The 27,815-nt window shown below is 37.6% G+C and overlaps 1 protein-coding gene across 1 annotated transcript; it reads right to left on the bottom strand.

Moving 5' to 3' along the window:
• On the bottom strand, positions 1 to 27,807 carry FBXO4 (F-box protein 4). Its single transcript, XM_043988546.1, has 7 exons — positions 27,506 to 27,807; positions 16,473 to 16,708; positions 15,065 to 15,285; positions 8,115 to 8,190; positions 7,826 to 8,001; positions 4,451 to 4,626; positions 1 to 1,902 (listed from the first exon to the last, which is right to left on the bottom strand). The coding sequence occupies exons 1-7, from the start codon at positions 27,692 to 27,694 to the stop codon at positions 1,813 to 1,815; spliced, it is 1,164 nt and encodes a 387-aa protein (XP_043844481.1). The 5' UTR covers positions 27,695 to 27,807; the 3' UTR covers positions 1 to 1,812.
• Between the last annotated feature and the right edge of the window lie 8 nt (positions 27,808 to 27,815).

The raw sequence follows: 27,815 nt of genomic DNA on the forward strand, positions 1-27,815 counted from the left end.
GAGGTAGAAAAATTTGGAATTCAAAATCTTGTAAAAATGAATGCTAAAAATTGTCTTGACATGTAATTGAGAAAAAAATAAAAACTATTTTTAAAAAGAGTTATGAAAATATTTCAAACCATTCCTTATGATGAGTAACTTATTCTAATCCTTTATTTTATATCAGAATTATCTTTTTATATCTCCCTATGTCTAGAACAGGAATTCTTAGCCTGGGGTTCATGAACTTTTAAAAATATTTTTTGATAATTCTATTTCAATATAATTTGTTTCCTTTGTAATACTTTGTGTTTTACTTTACACTTTTAAAAACACTATTCTGAGGAGTCCATAGGCTATATCAGAATGCCAGAGTCCAGAGATTAAGAATGTTTGTTCACAGGGGCAGCTAGGTGGCGCAGTAGATAGAGCACGGGCCCTGGAGCCAGGAGTACCTGAGTTCAAATCCGGCCTCAGATACTTAACACTTACTAGCTGTGTGACCCTGGGCAAGTCACTTAACCCCAATTGCCTCACTAAAAAAAAAAAAAAAAGAATGTTTGTTCATGGAAGAATGGTCTAGAAGAACAACGTTCAGAGTATAGGCATAATGGTCATTTAATGGATGACTGAATGAACATTCTTTTAGTTTCTAGCCCTTATCCTCACCTCCATCTTACTCCATCTTAATTACTGCTTTCACTAATTTTCCTGTAATAAATAATCCTGCATTAGAAATTTTTTTGTTGTTTTTTTTTTCGGGGGGGGGGTTGATGAGGCAATTGGGGTTAAGTGACTTTCCCAGGGTCACCCAGCTAGTAAGTGTTAAGTGTCTGAGGCCGGATTTGAACTCAGGTCCTCCTGAATCCAGGGTCAGTGCTTTATCTACTGCACCACCTAGCTGCCCCCTGCACTAGAATTTTAAAGACACTTTGGGTAACTCAGCAAATTGACCAGACAAAATCTAATTTCATTAGTGAAGAGTGATATTGTTATAAATTTAATTTGAGAGGTTAGGCCAGGTACTTACAAAAATTAATTTCAAGCACCAATTTTTTCCTGTCAGAAATACATTTAAATGTTACACTGGCATGCATATATTTATATTTTTATTAAAATTTTTACATTTCTTAGATTTCAATTATGCTATTAACAATGTATGAAAAAAAGTTTGATAATTACAGGTGCAATTCCAAAATATATTTTCCACATTTATCATATAAAATGTGGGTTTGGTACATCATAAGCTTTCCAACTTTATAAAAAATCAGAAAATCTGCCAAGAAAAGTTGTTTCCACTAATGTTCAAAAAGCACATGGACTTTAGTACAGCATAAGAGCTATCACTGTAACTATAGCAACCAATTATTTCCTAGCAGCATATAAAAATTGGGTATCTCTTCCCTGATAGTGTTTTATGGATCTTCAGGAAAGTCCCTAGAAAGCTTGGAAAACCAGGTTCTTCCTAAAATTACAATCTCTCAATTAATAGAGTAGAAGATAGAAATAAAAAATTTAGAACAAAGACCCCTAACAAAACTAATATTTCTGAATTTATGGACAATAAGATAAGGAAATTTTAAATAAAAATTATCAAAAAGATTCATTGGGAAGGGGTTAGATGTCACCACATAAACATTTCCTTTGTAATTCACTTAAAATTAAAAGCTAGATTTATTATGGAAAACTCAGCAGTTACAGCTATGCCCATTTCAATCTCACCTGGCAGAAAACCAAGGAAAGAGCAAAGCAAGTGTGAGGAAACACCTACATCATGTCTTTAAAAACAAATTTCAAATGGCTTAGTCCTTAAGTCAGTGCCCATGAGAAGGATCACCGTGGATGTTTATAGTCAACTTCTCCAAGGATCCATTCAATGCCATTCAAAAACCCAGTTAAAGTTTCAGCTTCCACATCCTGTACCTAGAAAAATAAACAATAGAAGATTTTAATTTTTAAAAACAAACAAAACTCTATGACCAAAAAAAAGAAAGGTTTTCTCAAAGTTGTAGAATAATGAACTCTCTAGTTGGGAGGTCAGAATGTTTGGAGTTTCAATTTGAAAATCAGTCTCTGAAAAACTGTCTCAATGGCCTCAGTGTTCTTGATATTTTTATACAATAATCAAAAGGAAAAGCGAAAACACTGTGTTTGGAACACTAGACTTTCCTAAGTATCAGAACTGTGACATCTTGCAGTAGCTGCAAGAAAAGGATGGGTCACTCAAATTTTATCACGATAGGAGTCTACTATAATTACTTCTATTATACTTCAGTTGACTTGCGATTTCACCAATGTAAGCCTCCCTCTAAAGGTAGAGATTGGAACCCATCCATCCTTTTCATCATGAGCAATTCTTATCTCCCCACTAATCCTCCAGATAGAAACTACCTAACAATCTAGAAGCTAAACTCTAGTCCTGTTCTCTCATCAGTATGCCCCTCTGTGAGTCCTCCCTCTCACAACATGTACAGACTGACTCCTTTTCTGATCCTGTGTTTCCTGGATGACATCTTTTTATAATATTTCTTACATGCAGGTCATTGGTGGTGGTGTGATACAAGCTTATGTATGTCCCTATCATGGGTTTCTCCATTATCCTTTGGGTCATCTGCAATTCTGATTCTTTTGAAATTGTGGTGATGCATAGCCATATAGCATTACCAAACAATGATTTTTTTTTTTGAAAGATAGAGTTTTCTGTCAGAAAGGAGAGGAGCTTGAGATCATTAAAAGTGATTCACAGCTAGGTGGTGCAGTGGATAAAGCACTGGTCTTGGATTCAGGAAGACCTCAGTTCAAATTCAGCCTCAGACACTTGACACTTACTAGCTGTGTGACCCTGGACAAGTCCCTTAACCCTCATTGCCCCGCCCCACAAAAAAAAGTGATGTACAATTTCCCTAATGCAACCCAGTCTAATTCCTCTTATTCAGTTTCAGGCCCTGCTCACTATCCAACTGCAGTGCTTGTCCAAGATATATGTATTAATGAACTAACTCAATAGGTTGCCCATCTAAATACATATAATTTATAATTATTAATTTAATGCATATAATTTCTTACATGATAGTCGCTAAATTTCCAAGTCATTACTGAGTTATATGAATTGAGAAAAATTATTCCAAAGGGGTCTACTTTAGATTCCAAATAATTACCCCAAAAGCCTTGAATAAACAAAGCCTGCAGCTGATAAGAAATATGACATTATTACCAAAAGCATTTTTGATACTTTCATTTCTTTTTATTTATTTATTTATTTGTTTGTTTGTTTTTGCGGGGCAATGGGGGTAAAGTGACTTGCCCAGGGTCACACAGCTAGTGTCAAGTGTCTGAGGCTGGATTTGAACTCAGGTACTCCTGAATCCAGGGCTGGTGCTTTATCCACTGCACCACCTAGCTGCCCCCGATACTTTCATTTCTAATATACATAAAAGAAATAAAACACCTGTTACTCACAAGAGACACAAGGGTTATAGATTTAGAGGTAGAAAGAAACTCAGAAGTCTATCTAGTCCAACCCTCTCATTATTTGTATTTTTCTAACAAATAAGTAAACTATTATAAGGCCCAACAAAATGAAGTGCCATACAGGTAGTAAGTGACAAAGCTGGCATCTGAATATAAATTCTCTCACTCCTAATCCAGCACTCCTTACACCAAACCATACTGCCATCAATATTATGAAGCATGTACTTTTTTTTTTTTTAGGGTAATGAGGGTTAAGTGACTTGCCCAGGGTCACACAACTAGTAAGTATCAAAGGTCTGAGGCTGCATTTGAACTCAGGTCCTCCTGAATCCAGAGCCAGTGCATTATCCACTGCACCACCAAGCTGCCCCTAAATCATGTACTTTTAACAAAATAATGTATTACTAATGAAAAAATCCCAATGACAAAGGCTAAAAAAACAAAATGATTATCCTATCTATGATTGTAGCCTCTGACATTTGCTAGTAGGGTGACAATAGACAAGTTATATAATTTCCATTACTTTAGGGAACTCCCTAGGATTTATCTATAAAATGAAGGGATTAGGCTAAATGGAAACAAGTTCACTTCCAACTCTCTGATCCTAAAATCTGTTAAGTCACAGATGGAATGCAGGCTACAATATGTATTGGCAGAGGCTATTTACACATCTGGAGTTCCCTATACTCATGAAATCACAGTTCCTTTCTCCATAGGTATCTACATTTCCTGAGAGCCTAACACAGTACCTCATATATGCACATAGTAGGTACTTAGCAAAGTCTGCTGAACTGAACTGCTATTTTATTTTCTATACTCTTATATGGATAGAAGACCAGTAATGATTAGCAGTTGATCACTTCAGACTAATTTTCATGGATCCCAAATTATCAATGCATTCTGTAACTTTTGACTTCTACAACTGGCTTCAGAATGCTATTTAATTATAGCAAAATGTTAAGAGAAAAACGAACTGAATGAGAAAGAAATGAGAACTTACCATCCACGGTAATTGAAGTTCATTTAGTTTCAGCTCGTGTGCCAAATAAAAACAGGGCATCCTTTTTACAGTGGCTTGGGAAATACAAGATAAAACCAACAAAGGCCTTTCTGGAGATCCAAAGGCTGGGTCAGTCATTGCCATAATGTGAGAAAATTCATCTTCCCACTCATGTCCTAAAGAATACAAGGAAAAATGTTTGCATCCTTTTTGAAAGGAAAATAACCACAATTATATAAAACATTACTCATTTTCTAGACTCACCTGCTAGTCTGACATAACTGTACTAAGCATACCTATGACCAATGCCTAATAGAGTGCCTAGCACATAGTAGGTACTTAATAAATGCTTGTTAATTGATTATGAGGTTTTGAGTTTTTAAGAGGAACTAAAGAATTGCAATGTAGATGTCTCAAATACTCCGAATCTAATACGCAGGTCATTCACAAATTCTTTATAGTTACCTCTCATCTTTTTAAAGACCTAACCTATAAATAATTTCGGTTTTCCCTGACCTCAATGATATGGTACACTTTGCTACTACTTAGTATTTAGGGTATCCACTCAATTTTTGGCATTTCTTTCTTATTCTCTCTCATTTGGAATGAACACTGGGTTAGGAATCAGGAAATCTTGATTTTATTCCTGGCTTTAGCACTTAGTAATTAGCTCTATAGCCTCATGTAAGGCACAAAATCTCCAAGCCTCAGTTTTCTAATCTGTAAAATGACGAACTAGATTGTCTCCAATGTCTCTTCCAGTTTTAATGCTATAATTATATTCTATTTCTTTTCATTCTTTCTCCTCTCTTTTGGCTCCATATCCTCAAAAATGGAGTAGAATTAAAAATCAGTTTCTACTTTTTCAAACTGGTCCAATAAATAGGATAACTCCATATTCATTCAATCATCAAGAATATATCAAGCACTGACTATGAGCACAGCTCTGTAGAAGGTGCTTCAAGGGACACACAAGCAGACATGGCTCCTGATCCTAAAGCACTTCTAAGTTCATTTTCACTGCTGGGTTTTAACATGGGGGAAATCGATGGCTGCCTATATACAAAGCAGTCCTAGACTAGAAGAATGTTGAAAAATCAAGGGCAGCTAGGTGGAAGGTAGATAAAGTACCAGCCCTGGATTCAGGAGGACCTGAGTTCAAATCCGGATTCAGACACTTGAAACTTACTAGCTGTGTGACCCTGGGCAAGTCACTTAACCCTCATTGCCCCACCAAAAAAAAAAAAAGAAAAGAAAAGAAAAAGAAAAAAGAAAAATCAACCAGTCCATCTCTGGGCTTCATAGATCAAATCACAGAAACTGAAGTCTATCCTATTCTTAAAAATGAGTCTCTCTTATAGCCTTTGAGTTAGGACAGTCTTCCTAATTTCTGTGCCTACTCTGCACGAATCCTAGCACTAGGTTTGTGTGGGAAACAAAGATGTCTAAGACATGGTCTCTGACTTCAACAATCTAGTGGGGACCATGAAACATGTACATGAGTAACTTTATATGAGATGGTATAAGGTAAGTTCCCTAAGAGTTAAACAAGCAAACTACTATCAGGATTTAGAGAAGGCAGATACCAATCACTTCAGGGTGGAATATCCAGAAAAGGCTTTATAAAAGATGCGGCAGATCATATGGCTTTCCTAAAGCAATTTAATCATTTTTTTCTTGGTTCACAGTCAATAACTGATAAAAGCTCACATTTATACAGTGTTTTCAGGCTGCTGAGTATTTTCCTTACAAAAATTGCATGAGACAGAGAATTCAACTATTACTATCTTGATTTTTACAGAAGAAACCAAGGCTCAGAGTAGTAAAGAGCCTTGAAGTCACATATCTAGAAAATATCAAACACAGGGTGTGAACCCAGGTTTCCGACTCAAGTTTAGGACTGATTCCACTATACCATCACACGGCTCCTAAAATACAATAAAATATCAAATTAAAATATAGCTAAGCCTTATCTTCAAGCTGGGGAAGGTCGGGGCGAGAGGTGTCTTCTTTATGACCAAATTGGATGAACTTCAGTGCCAATCCAAATCCATTTTGTAGAAATTAGCAATTAAGATAATTTTAAAAATTCTAAGTTCAGGGTTCTAATATAGATATAACCTTAATAGAAAATAAATGGTAATTATCTGATCACTGTAACGATTGGAATGACGCCACCTGCTGGAGACTTACTGTAGAAGAGTTCTGCCCATGAAGCGAAGGTCTTTGAGGGCAAGACCTGGCGTCAGGAAGTGACGCGGGCTAGTGGGAGGAGGAAGGAAGAGACTGGCGCTCACTCTGAGGCTCTTTCCTCTGGACTCGGGTGGAGAGCGGAGCTAGAAATGTGCTCTCCCTTTAATAGATAGGAATCTAGGCCTTTCTCTCTCTTTACCAAATTCTTATTCTCCTTAATAAATGCTTAAAAGTCTAACTCTTGCTAAAGCTTATAATTTATTGGCGACCACTCATTAGATATTTTAGACAGTTTAGCTAGAATTTTAGCCCTTAACATCACCAATATCTACAAAGCATTCCTTTAATAGTCAAATGCCACTACCGTTTTTCCTACTAGAGACCAGCCCAATTCTATTAGCCAAACACATCAACAACAAACATTTATACAGCACTTTAGAATTTTCAGATCCCTTCCTTTACTAAATATGTGGCCTCTCATAATATATTCTATTTTCTGGTACTTCACTGTTTTCATTAATCTCTTATGAATAAGCTCTCCCAAAATCTCTAGTCTGGCTAAAAGCCTAAAACACCTTTGTAAAAAAGGCCTCTGAAATTTGAAATAAAAATATGGGCAAATCAATTAATCTCTCAAAGCTCTAGGCAACTCTGTAAGACTATAAATTACAAAGAAGGAACTGACCTGCATTGGGAGAGGGAATTTTCTTTTGCAGGAATTCCTTTTAACAGTGAAATTACAGGTCTAGTCTCTCTATCTTTAAGTACGAACTTAATATAACGTAAGTCATCTGCACTCTAATGTCAGGGTTACATAACACAAAAGGAAAAGCTCACAATCATATGGAAAATCTAGATTATGCAGACAACTAAGCTTCTCAATTGGTACCAATGCTCTATTCCTAATTTTTCCTTTATTTTTTTGGCAATTAAAAAAAAAGCAAAAATAGTATTTTATTCTTGGCAATGATTCTCTGAATAAGAGAATCTGGATAAAACCCATTTCAGAAGCAGGACTAAAAAATAACTTTTTACAGAATATCATATAATCACATCATCCAAATTAACCAGTTACTCATTATGTCCTTAAGAAAGCCACATTTTAAAATATATATTTTCTTATTTGCATTGCAAACAATAAAATGGCCAACGTGATTTTTTTAAAGATAAGAAAATGCTTACTTTTGTGAGCTTCACCATTTGCAACATAGATGAACCCATCCACCACTTCACACACCTTCTGAATCTGTGGAATCACACTGTATAGGCCCCTCTGTTCATCATTTCCTGGAATCTGCTTGTTAAATATTTTGTTGACTGCACTCGTTTGTTCTTCTCTTGCTCTATCCCTTTCCTTCCTAAAAGATAAATTTTTAAAAATAAAACACACAACAGAAATTCAACAGGGCTCTCACCCATTAAAGTGCCTCAGTCCAGATCCCAAAGTAGGGCATGAAGTAAGTAGCCTTACCTAGTGGTTGAATATAATACTAGGATATTGAATTTATGCTGGTTGTTCAACTGAAAGCTGATTCCTGATCCAATGCCTGGAGGAGAAGAATACAAAATCAAAACAATTTATTGTTGAATATCGCAGGAGAGAAAGACTGAAAGAAAAAACACCTAGTGAGAAAAAAAAGAGCCAAATGATAATTCTTCATGTGTGGCTCTGGAATAAAACATTATACCTGAGCTGAAGAAAAGGGGGCCTGCATGTGACTTTCATTCATGCAGTATTAAAAATCTGGATAGAGAACAACAAAGGACAATTAGCCTTAGATAATACTCTTTTACCTGTTAGCAAAAAGCTAATGTAAGCCATTAAACTAAGTTTATATAGGTTTTTGGTAAAAGCTAAAATAACTACTTTTAAAAAGTAATAATATGTTATATATATATATTCCCATTACAATCATAAAAAATCAATTCTAACACTCTAAAAATCTTAAAAAAATATATAGATGTATATTTAGCTAAAAGTGAGCAGTTTGAAAAGCACCAACCTATATTAAAGGTTCAAGATTATTATTCTATATTGTTTTATATTAAAGTTTAAAAAACCCAGAGTTTTGGTGGGATTATATTATACCCCATTTCGACAATTTGCAATCAAAATTAAAAGTCAATGTGGATAATCAGTGGTCTAGTAGAATGAAAAATGTGTTTAAAGATTGGATAATGTCCAATAGGAATTATTCAATTTGCAAGTTATTACATATACATAATCATTCCCAAACCAATTATTCACTTTCTTAAGGAGCATCTGCCTTGATCATTTGGCTGTTAATGAGCACTAGTAAAATAGATTTTACAATGGGGCTGCTAGGTGGCACAATAGATAAAGCACAGGCCCCGGATTCAGGAGGACCTGAGTTCAAATCCAGCCTCAGACACTTGACATTTACTAGCTGTGTGACCCTGGGCAAGTCACTTAACCCTCATTGCCCAGCCAAAAAAATCGATTTTACAAGTATATTTGGTTTCATACCTCAAAGTAAAACTCAATCAAAACTGAACCAAAACTCAGGAAACTCTTATATACATAAGTAGTTTAGGGAATAGAGGTATAGCTAGCATAATCCATGAATTACATAATTTTCCCCTCTTGTAAACAGTCAGACATATCGGTCACTGAGTAACTGAAACAAAGTTAGAGGATACCAAATAATAATAATGGCTTGTGTATGTATACACACACACACACACACACATATATATATATATATATATATATATATATATATATACATACATACATACATAGATGTGTGTATATCTACGTGTATTTGTTTTCTGTTGATGTTCAGGTGTTTCAGTTGTATCTGATCCCACTTGGGGTTTTCTTTTTTTCATTTTCTATTTATTTTAAATTTATGGAATAAAACCATCATTTCCATAATAGTACAATAAAAAAATGACTGCATGTGAAACTGCAAATCTATTAACTTGATATTTCTTTAATATGACAAAATTATCAGCAAATTTCTTTTTTTGGGGGGAGGGAGGGTTCTTGGCAAAGATACTGGAGTGGCTTGTCATTTCCTTTGCCAATACATATGTATGTGTGCATGGATATGCACATATACAAAAAATTGATGGCACATACATTGCTTTAAAGTCTGCAAAGAGTTTTACATGTTGTCTCATTTGAATTTCATAATAACCCTATAAAGTGCTATTATCCACATTTTACAAATGAGGAAATTGGGACTTAGAAAAGTTAAAGTCATTTGCCCATAGTCAAATAATTATTAAATATTTATCCAGGATACTCTGTTCTTTTCAACTCCCTGTCTATTGATTTTACACTCAGTGTCACTATCAAATTTGTAAAATATATACCTATTTTGCAGTTGTTAGGGAAATTTATTTTCAAGTCTGTTTCTCAGTACGAAGCTACTGAATCCACAAATTACTAGATAATTTATTTGATTACATTTCTTTTGTTTTCTTTTGTTATGTTTTTTTATTTTATTATATTTCAAAGAATACTGTATCCTTTGAAAATATCCACTCCTTTGCCGTAATAGCCAAGGGCAACTTCTTTTCAAATAAAAAATTACTGATGGCCTTTAACATTCCGATATTGAAGGAGGTTTTAAAAAAAATAAAGTCTATTACTTTGCCTTGGTTGATCTATAATAACTTCACCTATAACTTCCCTGACAATGATATGGATACTCCTATGAAACTGGAGCATAAACCATCCAATTTTTGTCCATGTCTTCTCATAAATTCACAATAGACTATGTACCCCAATGCACCTGAGACTTTCTCCTTGTCCTTTTATTACTTCGGGGGTTCCAAAGTACTTAGGTTGTTGTCTATTTTCTTTCATTCTCACTATATGACCAGTCCACTTCCCTTCCAGTCATATAAGTCTACCACTTCTCATACACTAGACAGCATAATAGTTTAATAAATAATCCATTTTTTTAAAAAAAAGTTCTCCCAATCTAGAGTATTATTAAGGGTTCTTTGCTAACAAGGTATATTCAAGTTTAGAAAGTTCACATTATGTATCATGATTTTATTTATTCAATTAACAGTAGCAAAATAATGAACTTCTTCAATCCTAGAACATCAACAAGCATTTATTAAGTGTCTACTATGTGCTAAATACTGTAGAAAGAAATGACAAACCACTCCAGTATCTTTGCCAAGAAAACTCCATGGACAGTACTGGTGTGCTATGGTCCACAGAGTCATGAAAAGTCAGGACACAACTGAGTGACAGAACAACAAATGTGCAATGTGCTGGGCTAAGCACTGGAAACACAAAGACAAAAGCAAAAGCCCCTGCTCTCAAGGAACTTATATTCTGTACAAAAATATGTATAAAATGCATACAGGATAGGCTAAGGAAGAAGGCCATGAGAGCGGGGCAGGGGGATCACAAAAGGCTTCATGTAGAAGGTAATGCCTGAACTGAAGTGTTGTTTTTTAATAAAATTGTATTAATATAATGTTTTTACCCTGCCTAAATTCCCCCTATATTTCTCTTCTCCTCCTTCCCAAAGTTATTCTGATTCATCAAATTCATCAAAATTCATCAGTTCATCAAAAACTTTATCAAAAAAGGTGACAATATATTCTATGTTCTATACTAAAGGACTCCATTTCTGCATAGGAATGAAGTGGGGGGAGGTGTCTTCTCATGTCTCTTTGAGGTCAAGCTTGTTTTCTGTAATTCTACAATATCCATTTTCAATTATATTGTAGTTATTGTTCTTTACACTTACATTGTGGCATTCATTGTGTTTATTGTTTTCTTCCATTTGTTTACTTAGCCTCAATTCATTTAAGTCTTTGTAGGCTTCTGAGCTGGGTTCTGATGGAAACTAGGAATTCCAAAAGGTTGAATGAAATGAAGAAAAACATTCCATTCATGGGTGATAGCCAATAAAAAAAAAGTGTGAAGATGGGGCATTTCCAGCTAAAGAGGGCTCTGTGAACAGAGAACACTTACTTCAAAAAGATGGGGGGGAGGGGAAGCTAAGTGGTGCAGTGGATAAAGCACTGGCCCTGGATTCAGGAGGGCCTAAGTTCAAATCCAGTCTCAGACACTTGACACTTAGTAGCTGTGTGACCCTGGACAAGTCACTTAACCCTTGTTGCCCTGCAAAAAAAAAAAGAGAGAGAGAGAGGAAAGGAAAGGAAAGGAAAGGAAAGGAAAAGGAAAAGGAAAAGGAAAAAAAGAAAAAAATCTGAAATTTGTACCTAACTGAATAATGATCAAGAAATCCCATTCAGGGCAGCTAGGTGGCGCAGTGGATAAAGCACTGGCTCTGGATTCAGGAGGATCTGAATTCAAATCCAGCCTCAGACATTTGACACTTACTAACTATGTGACCCTGGGCAAGTCACTTAACCCTCATTGCCTCTAAAAAAACCCCAAAAAACAAAAAACAAACAAAAACAAAAGAAATCCCACTCAAAATCACATTAAGTGACTTCTTCCATCTCATAATTTCACAAAAAGTTAGCTAGTAGCCCAAAGGCATTAAATAAGGTCCCAAAAGCAATACCAGAAGCAACTTAAGCAAACATGCTAACAACCTCCCAACTAAACAATAAGCTAGTAACACATCAAACCTCCATGACTCTGCAAGAGTGGAGGGCCCCAGGGGCAGCTAGGTGGTGCTGTGGATAAAACACTGGCCTTGGATTCAGGAGGACCTGAGTTCAAATCCAGCCTCAGACACTTGACACTTAACTAGTTGTGTGACCCTGGGCAAGTCACTTAACCCCAATTGCCTAACCGCCCCCCCCCAATAAATAAATAAATGAATGAATGAATGAATGAATAAATAAATAAATAAATAAAAACAACTATATTGCAAATCTAAAGATCTTACCAAAGGAGAAAAGATAATACCATAACAAGTATAAGCAGAGACTAAAAAGAAAAACATGAATTTTCCTTAAAGATTATATAAATAATCTAGAGAAAATGAAGAGATAAAAAATGAAACAAAAGATATGAGGGGAAAAGACATCAACAGGGTGATGTTTTGACATGCAAGTGAATTGGATTTAAGTGAGGCAGAGCTATGCAGAATCATCAGCCTCTCTCCAGAAATGTCATAGCTAAAATCCAGAGTACTAACACAATAACATTTCTTTCCCTCCTGAAATAGCCTGGCTGACCACATCTGGTAGAAAGGCTGAGGCTTGGGAAAACTTGTCCTGGGAAAAGGCCACCTCTTTTCTTCCCTTTTGTCCTCACAGAACAGCATACTAATACTAGATAACAGCTGAGAATCAAAATAACCTCTGTTAGGATGGCATGATTCTCCAAGACCAGCATAGTTAAATTTAATTGAGATAAATGCAAAGCCCCACACTTAAATGTAAAGGGACAATAAGTACCAGTACAGGGAGATATAGCTTGACTAGTTTCTATGAAAAAGACCTGAGGGTTTTAGTTGACCCAATTTCAATGAGGGCAGCTAGGTGGTGCAGTGGCTACAGTGCTATGCCTGGACTCAGGAAGACCCATCTTACTGAGTTCAAATGTAGCGTCAGACACTTACTAGCTAGCTATGTGACCCTGGGCAAGTCATTTGCTGTTTTCTTCACTTTCCTCATCTGTAAAATGAGCTGGAGAAGGAAATGTCCAGGAGGGAATCAGCATTATGAAACAAAGTTCAGGAGACAGATTAGGGCTGGATAAAAAGATCTGGAAGTCATCTGCACATAGATGATGCTTGAATTCATAGGAGCTGATGAGATCACAACGAGGAGATAAAAAGAGGAGGGCCCAAGAAAGAAATCTAGAGACTCCCCCACTTAATGCATGACACATGGATAATTATCCAGCAAAGGATTTTGAGATGGAGAAGTCAGAGAGGTAGGAGGAGAATGAAGAGAGAAACTTTAGAAGTCAAGGGAAAAGAGAGTATCAGTGGATGGTCCATAGTATCTAAAGCTACAAAGAGAGCAAATAGAATGATAACTGAGAAAAGTGCATTGGTTTTTGCAACTAAGAGATTATTGGAAGTCTTGAAGAGAGCTGATTCAGATTCGTGGTTGGGCTGGAAGCCAAACTGAAAGGCTGTAATGAAGGTAAAGAAATGCAGGCAAGACTATAGATGACTATATATAAAAGTTTAGCTATGAAAGAGAGCTATTCATGGGGAAAATAAAAGGCAGTATTTTTTAAGGCTAAGAGAAATGAGCGTGTTTGTAGTCAGTACATAAGGAGTCAGTGAATAAGGAGAGACTAAAGATGAGAGAGACAGAGTGAAGAGGCAGGGAGAGAGAATGAATATAAATGACCCAAGGGGCAAGATTCTGGAGGAACCAAGACTGCATGGGCCCAATGAGATGAAGTGGCCTTAGCAAGGAAAAAGGCTACCTTTTCAACAGAGACTGGAGTGAAAGAGGAGAAAAATGAAGTACACATAGAAGGGGGGTTGAGGTAGTCTTTTTCAAAAGTCCTCTTCCCTCTATTCCATTCCATTTCCTCATCCATTCCAGGCCAACCCATCTCAATATAAATGCCTCCTAGAAATCTCTATGTCCAACCCTAAGATCTTGACTTGTATCTTTACCTGACATTTCCATATGAATGTAATGTTAAAAATTCAAACATCCCATTTCTCCAGAAGCCAGCTTCTCCTCCTGACTTTCCTACTTTTGTCAACAATACTTCCCCAGGTACCTAAGCCTGAAATCTTGGGTACCTCTCTCTCCCTTGTCCTCCAGCTAATCACCAAATCTTAGCAATTCTTTCTTCCTAATTCTCTCAAATCTAGTATCCCCTTTCCTATTGACTACTGTCACCCTAGTTCAAGTCCTGATCGCTACCTGAAAAAATTCATTCTTTACTGGTCTTTCCACTTCCAGTTGTCCCCCAACCCCAAGCCACTGCATTCACTGTTGCTATGCGAGCTAGAGTAAGGAAAACCTATCACTCAATTGCTACTGATCACATAGTATCTTATTTATCTTTTTATGTATATGTCCTGTATTCTCAACTAGCTATCAGCTCCAGAGGAGTCAGAACCAAATCTTATATGTTATTTTATATCAAGCACCTAGTAAAATGACTTGCACAAAGTAAAAATTTAATAAATATTTATTGCTACTAATTCTTTCTAAACTGACAACTATGACCTGTATTGTGAAAATTAAATGCTCTGCTAAACAGTAAATTTTCATAATCTTCAGTTGTTATATAAAGTTATTTTTTCATTAACTTCTAATGCCATATAAAGCTAAAAGCTCAATATTTTCGAGGTGAATTAGTCTTAACTCACTGGTACTATTGGATGTTCCACTGCATCGAATTAACCTACCTTATTTGTTTCAAAGAGTTAACTCACCATTAAATAATGAATAATTTCTGCCTATTCAGTGGTAGTATCAAGCCCAGTGTTCAAATTCTCATATACCGTAGATGAATGTGGAAATTACCATCAATCTGCCTTTGAGGTAAACCAGCCATTGGGGAAAGTTCCGTGCAAGACATCAAGCTCAACACCAAAGATACATTCAGCTCCTCCAAACCTGGTCCAAACATAGCAAATCGAGGTTCTGTCTGAAGGATCAGTGACTGCAAAAAAGAGGCAACAGCTCCATACATGTGGCGACTGGATTTCAAGTGTCTTCTGGTATTCGGACAGCTCATTTTATACCTGTTTAAGATAGCCATAACTAGAAATTAGAAAGAAGAAAGACATCTTACTTATGACAATTATCTTCTTTTATCATTCTCATTTACCCATTGAGATTTTCTCATGAGGAACTTTAAGTATATCAATCAATAAGTTGGTTAAATCAATAGTGAAAAAACAAATATAATAGAGGTATTTCAGGTGTTAGCAACAAGTCACCCTCCATTACCTCACACCTAGCAAATGGGGAAAGATGACCAAAATAAACAAACAAACAAAAAAACTAGAAATAATCAATACTGGAAAGACTGGAATAACAAGAACACCAATATACTGTTAGTAGAACTGAGATTTGATTCGTGTGTTCCAGAAAACAATTTGGAATTGTGTGAAAAATTAACTAAAGTGTTTCTAACCTTTGACCCAATGATCTCATTAATGAGTGTGCATAGGCATATACAAACATACAGACACACACATACACATTTATCCCCTAGAAATCAAATATACAAAAGTTAAATATATCAAAACATTCATAGTAGCACTGTGATGGTAGCAAAGAACTGGAAACAGTGGGTACAAAAACCTTCAAATACTACAAATCAAAAGAAGTCTAGTCACACAATTTGTGAATGGTAAAGGAAAGGCCCAAACCTAATTCTCAAGCCAATGCTTGAGAATTCACTCCCACACTAAAAGAAAGTCAAATTAACCTGGGATGGTAAGTGGTTAAGGTTAGGCAGATGGTAGATTTGTTGATGAAAATTGTTCCAGTCAGTCATCTGCCTGATGATGCCAGTAAAGGACCCAGAACCTACACCCAGTGCTGAGAACTAGAATCTAAGATGGCTAAAACTCTGGGTTTTGACGGCCTTTATTCGCTCCTCCACAGGCATTCTGAAAATACATTTTCCTTCTCTGATTCATCCTCATCTGCCACCAGGACCTAAGTTCCTGGGAAGAGATCACAAATTTAGAGCTGAAAGGAATTTACAAATAACAGTGTCTAAATACCTTAGTTTTATGAATGAGAAAACTGAAGCCCACAGAACTTAAGGGACTCCCTAAAGGTCACATGCCTAGCAAATGACAATCAGGAATGGCACCCAAATCCTCTGACTACAAACCTAGCATGATACTATACTACCTTCACAGGAAGCAGCAGTCACTGGTTTTTTTTTTTCAATCTTATGAAACTAAATACTTACATTTTCATATAATCATAAAGTTCATTGTCAATAACTTCAGATAAGGGTTTTTTTAAGACTTGTAGATCTGGTAGAGACTTCCAATCAACAGATGACCAAGAAGGAAGATCCCGCAGAAGAAAAAATTTCCATAGCATAGGATCTCGTACAGTTGCATTCCAATATCGATTTGTCCTTCCCAGTTCAAACAGATCATGGGGTGAAAGAAATGACATAATGTACAACTGTACATAAATCTGAAACACAGAAGGATAGGAAAGTAGGTAAACTGGAGCTTAAATAAATCATAGCCTAAATAATGTGTACTTGATCAAAAAGTAATTACAAAACAATCAAGGAATTATAGGACTGCAAGATTACCAAAGGTCACTAAGATTCAAAGCAGAATTGTTTGTTTTGGTCTGTAGCTATAATTTCATTTATTCACTGGAAGTATAAAGGATCAGCTGGCATGGAAACTTCTATCACAGATGCTGAAGGACTACATCATTGGTAACTCATGTGCCTAGAGAATCACCTGAGGGCACTGAGAGGTTTAATGTCTTTCAGAAGGTCACAAAACTATTATGTAGCAGAGGCAATGCTTGAATCCAGGACTTCTGACTCCAAGGCCAACTTTCCTATCCCCTATAGCATGCTTCGTCTCTCTGTGGTGAAATGATAACATAATGTAATCTAACACCAATCCCGCATTCTATGATTTAAGTCTTTTTTCTGCTGTTAGTGGAAAATACTGGTTACTATTTCACTCTCAATATGGATCTTTCCAAACCCTTAAATTGTACTGCTTTTCTATTAAGTCTTTCTTACAGAAATCTAACAATAAGTCAACAGTTAATTATGATTTTAACACTATATTATTTTTTTTTCAAACAACACTGTAAAAATCCATCATCTGAGTTCCCATCCAAAATCTAACTGACTATTTTATGGAAGTCTGACCCATGTTTCAGGCAATGATTGGTTCAAATATAATTTTTTCAGGGAGTTGAGACATCAATCAATCAACAGACATTAATGTATTAAGTGCTGACTATGAGACAGGTACTGTGCTTGGCATCAGGGATATAAATACAGAGAAGAAACATTCCAATGAGGAAGGAAAGCACACACATAACCACAAACTGCAGAAACATAAAGTAAAAGAATATAAATATATACAAATTAGTTCAATTCAAGGTGGTTTGGAGGAAATGCACTAGAAGTTGGGGGATCAAGAAAGGTTTCATGTAGAAGATGATGCCTGGGCTTCATGATGAAAGAAGGGAAGGATGCTACGAGGGAGTGCATTCCTGGTGTGGACAATAGCCAGTGCAAAAGCACAGAGATGGAAGAGGGAGGAAAGAAGTTTGGCGGCATTACGGAGCAGGAGGAGGAACATCTGACAATGTTGGAAAGGCTGGGGCCAGGTTGTGAAGGGCTTTAAAAGCCAAACAGAAGATTTTCTATTTTATTACAGAGCAACAAGAGCCAGTGCAATTGATGAGTGTCAGATCTGCATTGAAGGAAAATTACTTTAGCACCAGTGTGTAGGATGAACTAGAGTGATCAGCGACTTAAGGCAAGGAAACCAATTAGAAGAATATGTTGGGCAGGTAGGTGGCACAGTGGATGAAGCACTGGCCCTGGATTCAGGAGGACCTGAGTTCAAATCCAGCTTCAGACACTTGATACTTGCTAGCTGTGTGACCCTGGGCAAGTCACTTAATCCCAATTGCCCTGCCAAGAAAACAACAACAAGAACAACAACAAAAAGAAGAATATGTCATGATAATCTAAGAAAGAAGTGATAGGGGCATGAACTAAGATGGTAGTGGGATGCCAGAGATGTTGCAGGAGTAGAAACAGAAAATTTGCCGACTGAATGGATATTTGGGGGGGGGGGGTCGCTGAGGATAATACCAAGTTTAAAAATTAGAGATTGGAAAGACGGTGGTGACTTTGACAGAAATAGGGAAGTTTAGAAGAATGAAAGGTGATGGGGAAGTGGGGTGAAAAGAGAATATAATGAGTTCAGTTTGGAATATGCTGTGTTTTAAGATATCTCTGGAAGTACAATTTAAAATGTCCAAGAGACAACTGATGACACAGGACTGGAGCTCAGGAAAGAGACTGGATTTGAATTCCATAAAGATGATAATTATACGTATGGGAGCTAATGAGAGAGTATAGATTGAGAAGAGGGCCTAGGATAGAACCTTAGGAAACATCCAATTAGGTAATATGATATGGATGTTGAACCAGCAAAGGAACCAATCAGTTATGTGTGAAGAAAACCAAGAGACAGTAGTGTCACAAAAAACCCATGGAGGGAGAGAGGGTAGTCAATAGGTGCTATACAAAGCAGATAGTTTGTGGATGAGGACTGAGTAAAAAAAAAAAAATCTGATTTTGCAACTAAGAACTTGCAACTGGTAACTTTGGAGAGAGAAGTTTCAGTTGTGTGTTAAGGCCAGAAATTAGACTGCAAAGGGTAAATGACTAACAGAGAGGTAAATATAGAAGGTAGATATAGTCAGGTTTAGAGGCAGTAGGAAAGGAATGAGGAGAGAGAGATGAGAAAAGGAGAAAGGAGAAAAGAAGAGAGCAGAAGAGGAAAATAAAGGCCTTGGCAAGGAGAAAGATCAATTGTGATATAAGTTGAATAGGAAGAAAGGTGGGTAGAAGCTGAGGTGTTGGACTAGAAGGAAGTAGTGCATCAAGGTGCTACTTCCCAATTCTCCTCCAAACATTTCTAGAAAATAAACCAGACCAAATCCCACTGGGGAAATACAAGAAATTTTAAAATGCCCAAAGAGTCACTATAGCCTATGTACCCATTAACTCAGCATTACCACTAGTAAGTCTATACCTCAAAGAGATCAAAGGAGGAAAATGACCCATATGTAAAATATATTTATAGAAGATTTTTTGGTAAGAGCAAAAAACTGGAAACTAAGGGGGTGCCTACTTATTGGGAAATGACTAAGCAAAGTTTGATATATGAATACATGAATGTATTTCAGATATAAATCTCACCTGGCCATAGTGTATGATTTTTCTGATATATTGCTGTAATCTCCTTACTAGTATTTTATCTTAAAATTTTCCATCAATATTCATTAGGGAAACTGATCTCTGTTTTTGCTCTTCCTGGTTTAGGTACCAGCACCATATTTGTATTCTAAAAGTAAATTGGTAGGACTCCTTATTTGCCTATTTAGGATAAGATTATTTAGTTTCCAATTACTTTTGAATCTATGCTTCCATGGCCCTTTATGTAATGTAATTTTTATTGCTCTGTGGTCTGAAAAGACTGCAATTCATATTTCCTAATTAAAAGAGAAAAGCAAGGAAACTCTTCTGTTAATCTGGGCAATTTATATTTTTGCAACTATTAATCCAGTTTACATATATTGTCAGTTTTGCCAGCATATAACTGGGCAAAATAGCTTATTTCTGCTTTTCTGTGTTTGGTTGTGAAATTGGTATATGGTCAATTTTTCTGAGGATGCCAAATACAGCTGAGAAAAATGTATACTCCTTTCTATTCCCATTCAGTTTTAAGCAGAGGTCAATCATATTTAACTTTACAAACTTCTTTTTATCTCTCTAACTTCTTTCTTGCTTATTTTGTGGTTAGATTTATCTAATTCTAAGGAGAAACTTGAGGTTCCCTCCCCCCACCTTAGTCTATTTCCTGCTGAAACTCCTTTAACTTTTCTTTTAAAAATTTGGATGCTATGCCATTTGGTGCATATATGTTTTGTACTGATTGGGCTTCATTGTCTATGGTGCTTTTTAGCAAAATGTAGTTTCCTTGCTTTTCTCTTTTAATTAGGTCAATTTTTGCTTTAGTTTTGTCTGAGATCATAGTTGCTATTCCTGCTTTTCACACACAGGCACACACACACACACACTCCTCCCTCAGCTGAAGCATAATAGTATCTGCTCCTGCCCCTTATTTTTATTCTGTGTGTTTCTGTTTCAAGGTGTTATTTGTAAACTACATATTGTTAGGTTTTAACTTTGAATCCATTCTGCTGTTTTTGTTTTATGGGTAAGTTCATTCCATCCACATTCAATTATGATTATTAACTGTGTTTCCCTCCATGCTATTTTTTCCCTGTTTATCCTTCTCTCTTTTTTTACCCTGTCCCTCCTCAAAAGTCTGTCTGCTTCTCCTCACTACCACAATCATCCTATCCTATTCACACCCACACCTTCTGTCTATGAATACACCTTCTAACTTCCCTAATAATGTTAAAGTTTTTAGGAGTTACAATTATCATCTTTCCATATAGAAATATGTGGGAAAATAGGTGGAACAGTAGATAGAGTGCTGGCCCTAGAGTCAAGAAGACCTGAGTTCAAATCCAGACTCAGGCACTTATTAGCTATGTGACCCTGGGCAAGTCTTGTAATCCTCTTTGCCTCTCTTTGTTAATTTGTAAAATGAGATGGAGAAGGAAATGACAAACCATTCCAATATCTTTTCCAAGAAGATCTCAAATGGGGTCCATGAAGAGTCAGACATGACTAACTGACTAAACATATAAGAATGTAAAAATTTTAAACTTATTGATTCCTGTATGAGTTCTTTTTCACATTTGCCTTTTTATGCTTCTCTTGGATCTTGTATTTAAACATCAAATTTTCTATTCAGCTCTGGTCTTTTCATTAAGAAGGGTTAAAAGTCTTCTATTTCATTAAATATCATTTTCCCCTGAAGGAATCTATTCAGTTTTACTGGATAGATTATTCTTAGTTTTATTCCTAGCTCCTTTGCCTTCCAGAATATCATATTCCAAGTCCTCCTATATTTGGAAGCTGCTAAATCTGATGTGATCATGACTGTGGCTCCATCATATTTAAATTGTTTCTTTCTGGCTGCTTGCAATATTTTCTCCTTACCCTAGGAGCTCTGGAATTTGGCTATAATATTCCTGGGCGTTTTCATTCTAGGATCTCTTTCAGGATGTGATTGGTGGATTTTTTCAATTTCTATTTTACCCTTTGATTCTTAGATATCTGGGCAGTTTTCCTTTGTAATTTCTTGAAATATGATGTCTAAGCCTTTTTAATCATGGCTTTCAGTTAGTCCAATACTTTTTTTTTTTTTGTGAGGCAGTTGGTGTTAAGGGACTTGCCCAGGGTCACACAGCTAGTAAGTGTTAAGTGTCTGAAGCCAGATTTGAACTTAGGTCCTCCTGACTCCAGGGCCAGTGCTCTATCCACTGTGCCACCTAGCTGCCCCTAGTCCAATAATTCTTAAACTAGTCTCTCTTCAATCTATTCTCCAGGTCAGTTGTTTTTCCATTGAAATAGTTTACATTTTCTTCTTCATTCTTTTAATTTTCTTTGTTTCTTGATCTCATGGAGTCATGAGCTCCCACTTGCCCAACTCTAATTTTTTTTTTTTTCATTTCAATAGCTTCATTGAAAGGTCACTTTCTTAGTACCAGAACACAATGGTACTTTGTTAGGTTACTTCAGCCAACTTGAGTTTGCATTGAGGAATTAGAAAGGAAATTCTTTAATGAATCTGGTGTTTAGGAATAACTGAAGAGTAAATCTGCAAAACACTTTACAAAATGAAGCATAAGACATATGAGACATAGTATGGTTCTTTGGTTTATCTTTAAAGGGAAGGTTTTTTGGTTTTTTTCCACAACTTGATTTCAAAGGAAAATTTGAACTAGTTATAGCTATTGTGGAAGTTAAGCTATATATTGCACTGATTAACATATGCTTTCTCAACACTCTATCTCAATTTAGATTCATTAACCTACATCTAGCTGTAAGTGCTCCAACTACCACTTAATTAGTCAATTAAATTGCTGCTTACTTGAATCTGGATAAACAACTCACTTTAGTCTAAGTCACCAATTCTAATTTTTAAGGGATCTTCAGTGAGCTTTTGTACCTCTTTTTCTATTTGGCGAATTCTGTTTTCTAACATGTTCTCTTCAATGGATCTTTGTACCTCTTTTATCATTTGTCCAATTACATTTTTAAGGTGTTATTTTCATTGTTGGGGTTTTTTTTTTGCATCTTTTACCAAGGTATTAACTCTCTTTTAATAATTTTCTTGCATCATTCACATTTTTTCCCAATTTTTCCTCTACCTCTCTTATTTGATTTCTGAAATCCTTTTTGAGCAATTGTGGGGATTATTTTTTGAGCTTATGTCCAATTCGCATTTTTCTTTGAGGCTTTGCTTGTAGCTGCTTTGACATCATTATCTTCTTCTGGGTTTATGTTTTGATCTTTCCTGTCACCATAGTAACTTGTTATGGTTATGTTCTTTTATTGTTGTTGTCTTCTAATTTTTCAGACTTTTCTTAACTTTTAACTTTATGTTAAAGTTGGGGTCTCTGCCCAGAGGGTATACTGCCCCAAACTTCAGACCTCTCTTGTTGCTATTTTCAGAGGTAGCTCTTGGGGTCTGTAAGTTTTTGGTGCTTCCATGGTGGTATGATCTAAGGAGAAGCATGGCCACTGCTCTCCTGGCCTGGCCTCTGGTCTTTACCCAGGAAGGGACCTTGTTCCCCTGTAGTCAACAGCACAAGCTCTCCTCCTGGTCCTGGTTCCCGGCTATGACCAGGTCCCCTGCTCTCTTACAGTCTAAACTGCTTGTGATCTCCTCTGACTTGGAATTAAAACCTAGGTCCCTATCCTGTTCGAGTGACCACTAACAATCCTCTCTACTATACAACTTTGACCAAGGTGCCTGCTCCCCTGTGGCTACAAAAGGTATTCCCTCTATTGGCCCTGGGGCTATGACCTGGATATTCATATGGGCAATGCAACAGGGGCCTGAACCCAACACCACCAAAGGATCTCCTTCAATCTCCTTCAAACCAGTTGTCTGACCCCACCCCCCTCCCACCACCATCACTATCTGTGGGCTGACCTGAAGCTGTTGTTGCCACCAATGCAGCTACCTCTAGGGTCCAATGTTGGCACTATGCAGTCTGTGCTGAGCTCCAGGTCCAATCCTGGTGAGACAGACCTTTCCTGCTAATCTCCTAAATTGTCTTGGGCTGGAAAATTGTTTCACCCAACCTTTTGTTTGTTCTACTGCTTCAGAATTCTATTTGAGGCATTATGTTAAGAGATGTATGGAGGGGAATTTGGGAGAGGTCAGTTAAATGCTTTTCTACTCTATCATCCTGACTTCCTCAGGCTATTTTTAGTATTAAAAATAATGATCGCAGAGGCAGCATGCCTGTGACTAGCAGGCTAGCCTTAGAGTCCATAAGTCTTTGTATCTATCCCCAGTATGATGCTTCATAAATTCTGCTTAACTGACTGATTTTATCCTAGACACAAATTGGGTGACCACAGTGACTTACACTTTTATTACCTGAGGCAACTCTAATACTAGAAGACATGAACAAGTTGACTATGTACATCTGTGGGAGGCATTTCCAAGTTTCTACATCAGCTCTTTAGATAGACTAAATAGGTCTAAAACTCCCTCTACTCCCCACCCCCCAAAAAAACTATCACTAGTGTTTCTTATCATTATAATTAATAATGAATCATTAGATTTATTATTAACAAGAGTTTTCCGCAGCTAGGTGGTGCAAGAGGATGGAGTGCCGGGCCTAGAGTTAGGAAGACTTATCTTTCTGAATTCAAAACTGGTCTCAGACACTTACTAGATGTGTGACCCCAACAAGTCACTTAACCCTGTTTGTTGGCCTCAGTTTCTTCATTTATAAAATGAGTTGGAGAAAGAAATGGCAAACCAATCCAGAATCTTTGCCAAGAAAACCCTAAACGGGGTCACAAACGGTCAACACAACTGAACAAGAAATTAACAATAGTTCCTGAGTCCTAGAATAAACTATCTACCTCATTACCTCCATTTCCTCTCCTTTAACTCCTCAACCCTTTGAAATCTAGCTTTCTATTTCATCACTCAACTAAAACTATTCTATCCTAAGTTACCAATATCTTAAATCTAAATCTGATGATCTTTTCTAAGTCCTAGTCCTTCTTGACCTTTCTACTGCATTTGACATTATTGCCCATCCCTCTCTCCCAGACACAAGTATCTCCTGGTTTTTGTGATGCTACTTTCTGCTGATTCTCCTACCTAACAAACTCTTCTTAGTCTTCCTTAAAGACTCATCATCCATGCTATCACTCTTCTCAATTCTGGTGATACCCCAAAACTATCTTAGACACTATTCTTTCTTCTCTGCACCCTAGCTTGGAATGTCTATGACAACGACTCTCAAACCTTTATATACAACTTTAACCTCCTTCCTTAGCTTCACTTCTGCATCATTCTATTGAAAATGCCATGTTGCAGAGAATATATAAAATTCAATATGTCCAAAACTGTGTTATCTTTTCCCCTAAACCTACCCCTCTACTCAACTACCCTATTTCTGTCAAGGGCACTATCATTCTTTCAAGCTCCCAGCCAGGTTCAAAACCTCAGCATTATTCTTAACTTACTTTCTCACTCCACCTATCCAATGCAGTTTTCAAATCTTGTCATTTGTACCTCCACATCTCCCACATCTGTTCTGTTCTCACTACTCACATATAGATCAACCTGACTCAGGTCCTCATTACCTCTTGCCTAGACACTTGTAATGACCTCCTATTTGGTCTTCCTATCTCAAGTCTTTTCCCATTCTAATACATCATGCACCCAGCGGCTACAGTCATAATTTTATTTTTTGTTTGTTTTGGTGAGGCAATTGGGGTTAAGTGACTTGCCCAGGGTCACACAGCTAGTAAGTAAGTGTTAAGTATCTGAGGCCGGATTTGAACTCAGGTCCTCCTGAATCCAGGGCCAGTGCTCTATCCACTGCACCACCTAGTTGCCCCTAAAGTCGTATTTCTTAAGTGTAGATTTAACCATTCACTCCCTACTCAACAAACTACCATTGCTCTCTATTGCCTTTATGATAAAATATAAACTTGTTTGTTTTCTAAAGCCCTTCAAAACGGGGTCCCAAATTTTGTTTCCAACCTCATTAAGCAGGGTGGCCTATGCAAGTTATAAGATTTTAAAACTTCACTAAGACTTTTGGAATCCCATGAAGATTTATTAAAGGACCTACCATGTGCCAGCCATCATACTAAGTACTGGGAATATACCAAAAAAAGCAAGATAGTCTCCACCCTCAAGGCACTTACAGTCCAATGGGAGACACAATATGCAAACGACTATGAACAAACAAAGTTTACACGGGAAAAAACTTGAGAAAATCAACAGAGGGAAGGAATTACAATTTAGGGTAATCCAGAATGGTTTCCTGTAGATGGTGGGATTTAATTGTCCATTCTTCATTTTGAAGAAGACCAATGATATCCCAATGGCTCATATCTCCAATCCAGGGTGAGATTTTAGCTAAAACCTGAAGGAAGCCAGGGAAGCCAAATGCTTCCCTGTAGGAATGCTACAAGAAGCCTTTCTGAACCCTCCCAACTACCACTGCCCTCCCTAACTCCCTTGTATTTACTCTGAATGACATCAGTGTCCCTTTATGACTAATATAGGACGTGGTATCAGGAAGAGCTAAGTCCAAATCCTGATTCTCAGATACTTACTCTGTAACCCTGTTCAAGTCACTTAATCTGGACCTCAGTTAACTTATCAGTTATATAGCAATTATATGGAGAATTAAATGAAATCTTATGTATAAAGAACTTTCTAAACTTTAAAACTATGTAACTGTTAGCTACTGTTATATACATACTTAAGTAATTACAGTTTCAAAAGCCTCTCCTGTATAAACTGCTGTCTGTAAAGTAGAGAGCCTGGAATGTAGATGTTGTGTTTGTTGAGGGGTATGTCTGGGGTCATATTGCAGTTTTCCCCAGTAGAATGTAAGGTTCTTGAGATCAAGGTTTCCTTTCTTTACTGTCTGACTCTGGGCAAGTCACTTCTCCCATGCTTGAAAAATTCTTCCTTCTTACTTCAGCCTCATAGTTTCCTCATCTGTAAAATGGGGGAAATAATAGTACCTCTCTCTCAGTGTTGTTGTGAGGATCAAATTATATGAGTAAAAAATTCTTAGCACAGTACCTGGAATAAAGTAAGTCTATATAAATGTTCATCATAATCATCATTATAGCAAGTCACAGCTTCTGTTTGCTTCAGTTTCCTAATCTGTAAAAAGGGATTGGGACAGCTGGATGGCAGTGGATAGAATGCAGCGCCTAGTCAGTAATACCTGAGTTCAAATCTGGCCTCAGACACTTACTAATTGTGCAACCCTGGGTGAGTCTGTTTGCCTCAGTTTCCTCATCTTTAAAATTAGCTAGCAAAGGAAATGACAAACCACTTCAATATCTCTGCCAAGAAAACTCCAAACCGGGTCACTGAACAGTTGGACACACTGAACACAACTAAGTAACAAAAAGTTCCCAGGGTAGTTGTAAGGATCAAATAAGATAATAACTGAAAAGTGCTTAGCACAGTGCCTGACAAATAGTAGGCACTGTTAGCCTTCATCATCACCACCACCATCACCATGATTATAGCAAGTCACAAACTCTGCCTCAGTTTCCTCACCTGTAAAATGAGGATTGTACACCTACCTGCTTAGCGCCCAGAGCCTGGCATATAGTAGGCGCTATAGAAATGTTAGCTGCTTATTATCTTTGTATCCCCAGCTGCAGGCATAGAGTTGGTACTTAATCAGTGCTAGTGGATGAAGGAACAGGGAATTACGAGGCGTGTAGCCTGGTGGGCGGAGGGCTGGCCTCGGAGCTGAATAAAGACCCGGGCTCAACAGAATGCCGGAGACCGTTTCATTTTTGACTCCCAGGGCACAGCTCCACGCCCCGCACACAGCAGGTGCTTAATCGATGCTGGTGTATTAACATAAGGAGCTCAGTCCCTCCGAGACCAGGCTCGGGGCGGGGGAATGGCAGGGGTCGGGAGGGAGGGAGGGAGGGGAGCCCACAGGACAAAACCGAACCGAAAGCGCCCAACCCAACGCCGGGGACCCGGGCCCCGCCAGGGCCCGGCCTTCCCCGCGGGCGCAGGCGCACTGGTGGGCTGGGCCTCCCTCACCCACCGGCAGCCTTGTCAGGGCGCTGGCTTCCTCCTCGTCCGCCGGCGTGGCGCCGTGCCCCGGCCTCTCCTTGCCCACGGACTGCCAGAAGCTCCTCCAGCCGCTCAGGATCGCCGCCTCTAGGCGGCTCCGGTCACCGAGAGGCGACAGCGACGTGCTGGGGCTGCTGCAGCCCGGCTCGCTCTCCGCCATGGCGGCCAACTTGGAGCGCGCAGCACCGACTCTGGGCCGAGGAGGAGGAGGAGCTCGGGCAACATTCCAACCTGCACCAGAGACTAGACCTGTGGGGCGGGGGCGCACCGGGCCCTGGCAG

Source organism: Dromiciops gliroides, chromosome 1 (genome assembly GCF_019393635.1).
Source record: "Dromiciops gliroides isolate mDroGli1 chromosome 1, mDroGli1.pri, whole genome shotgun sequence".
Classification (NCBI taxonomy): domain Eukaryota; kingdom Metazoa; phylum Chordata; class Mammalia; order Microbiotheria; family Microbiotheriidae; genus Dromiciops; species Dromiciops gliroides.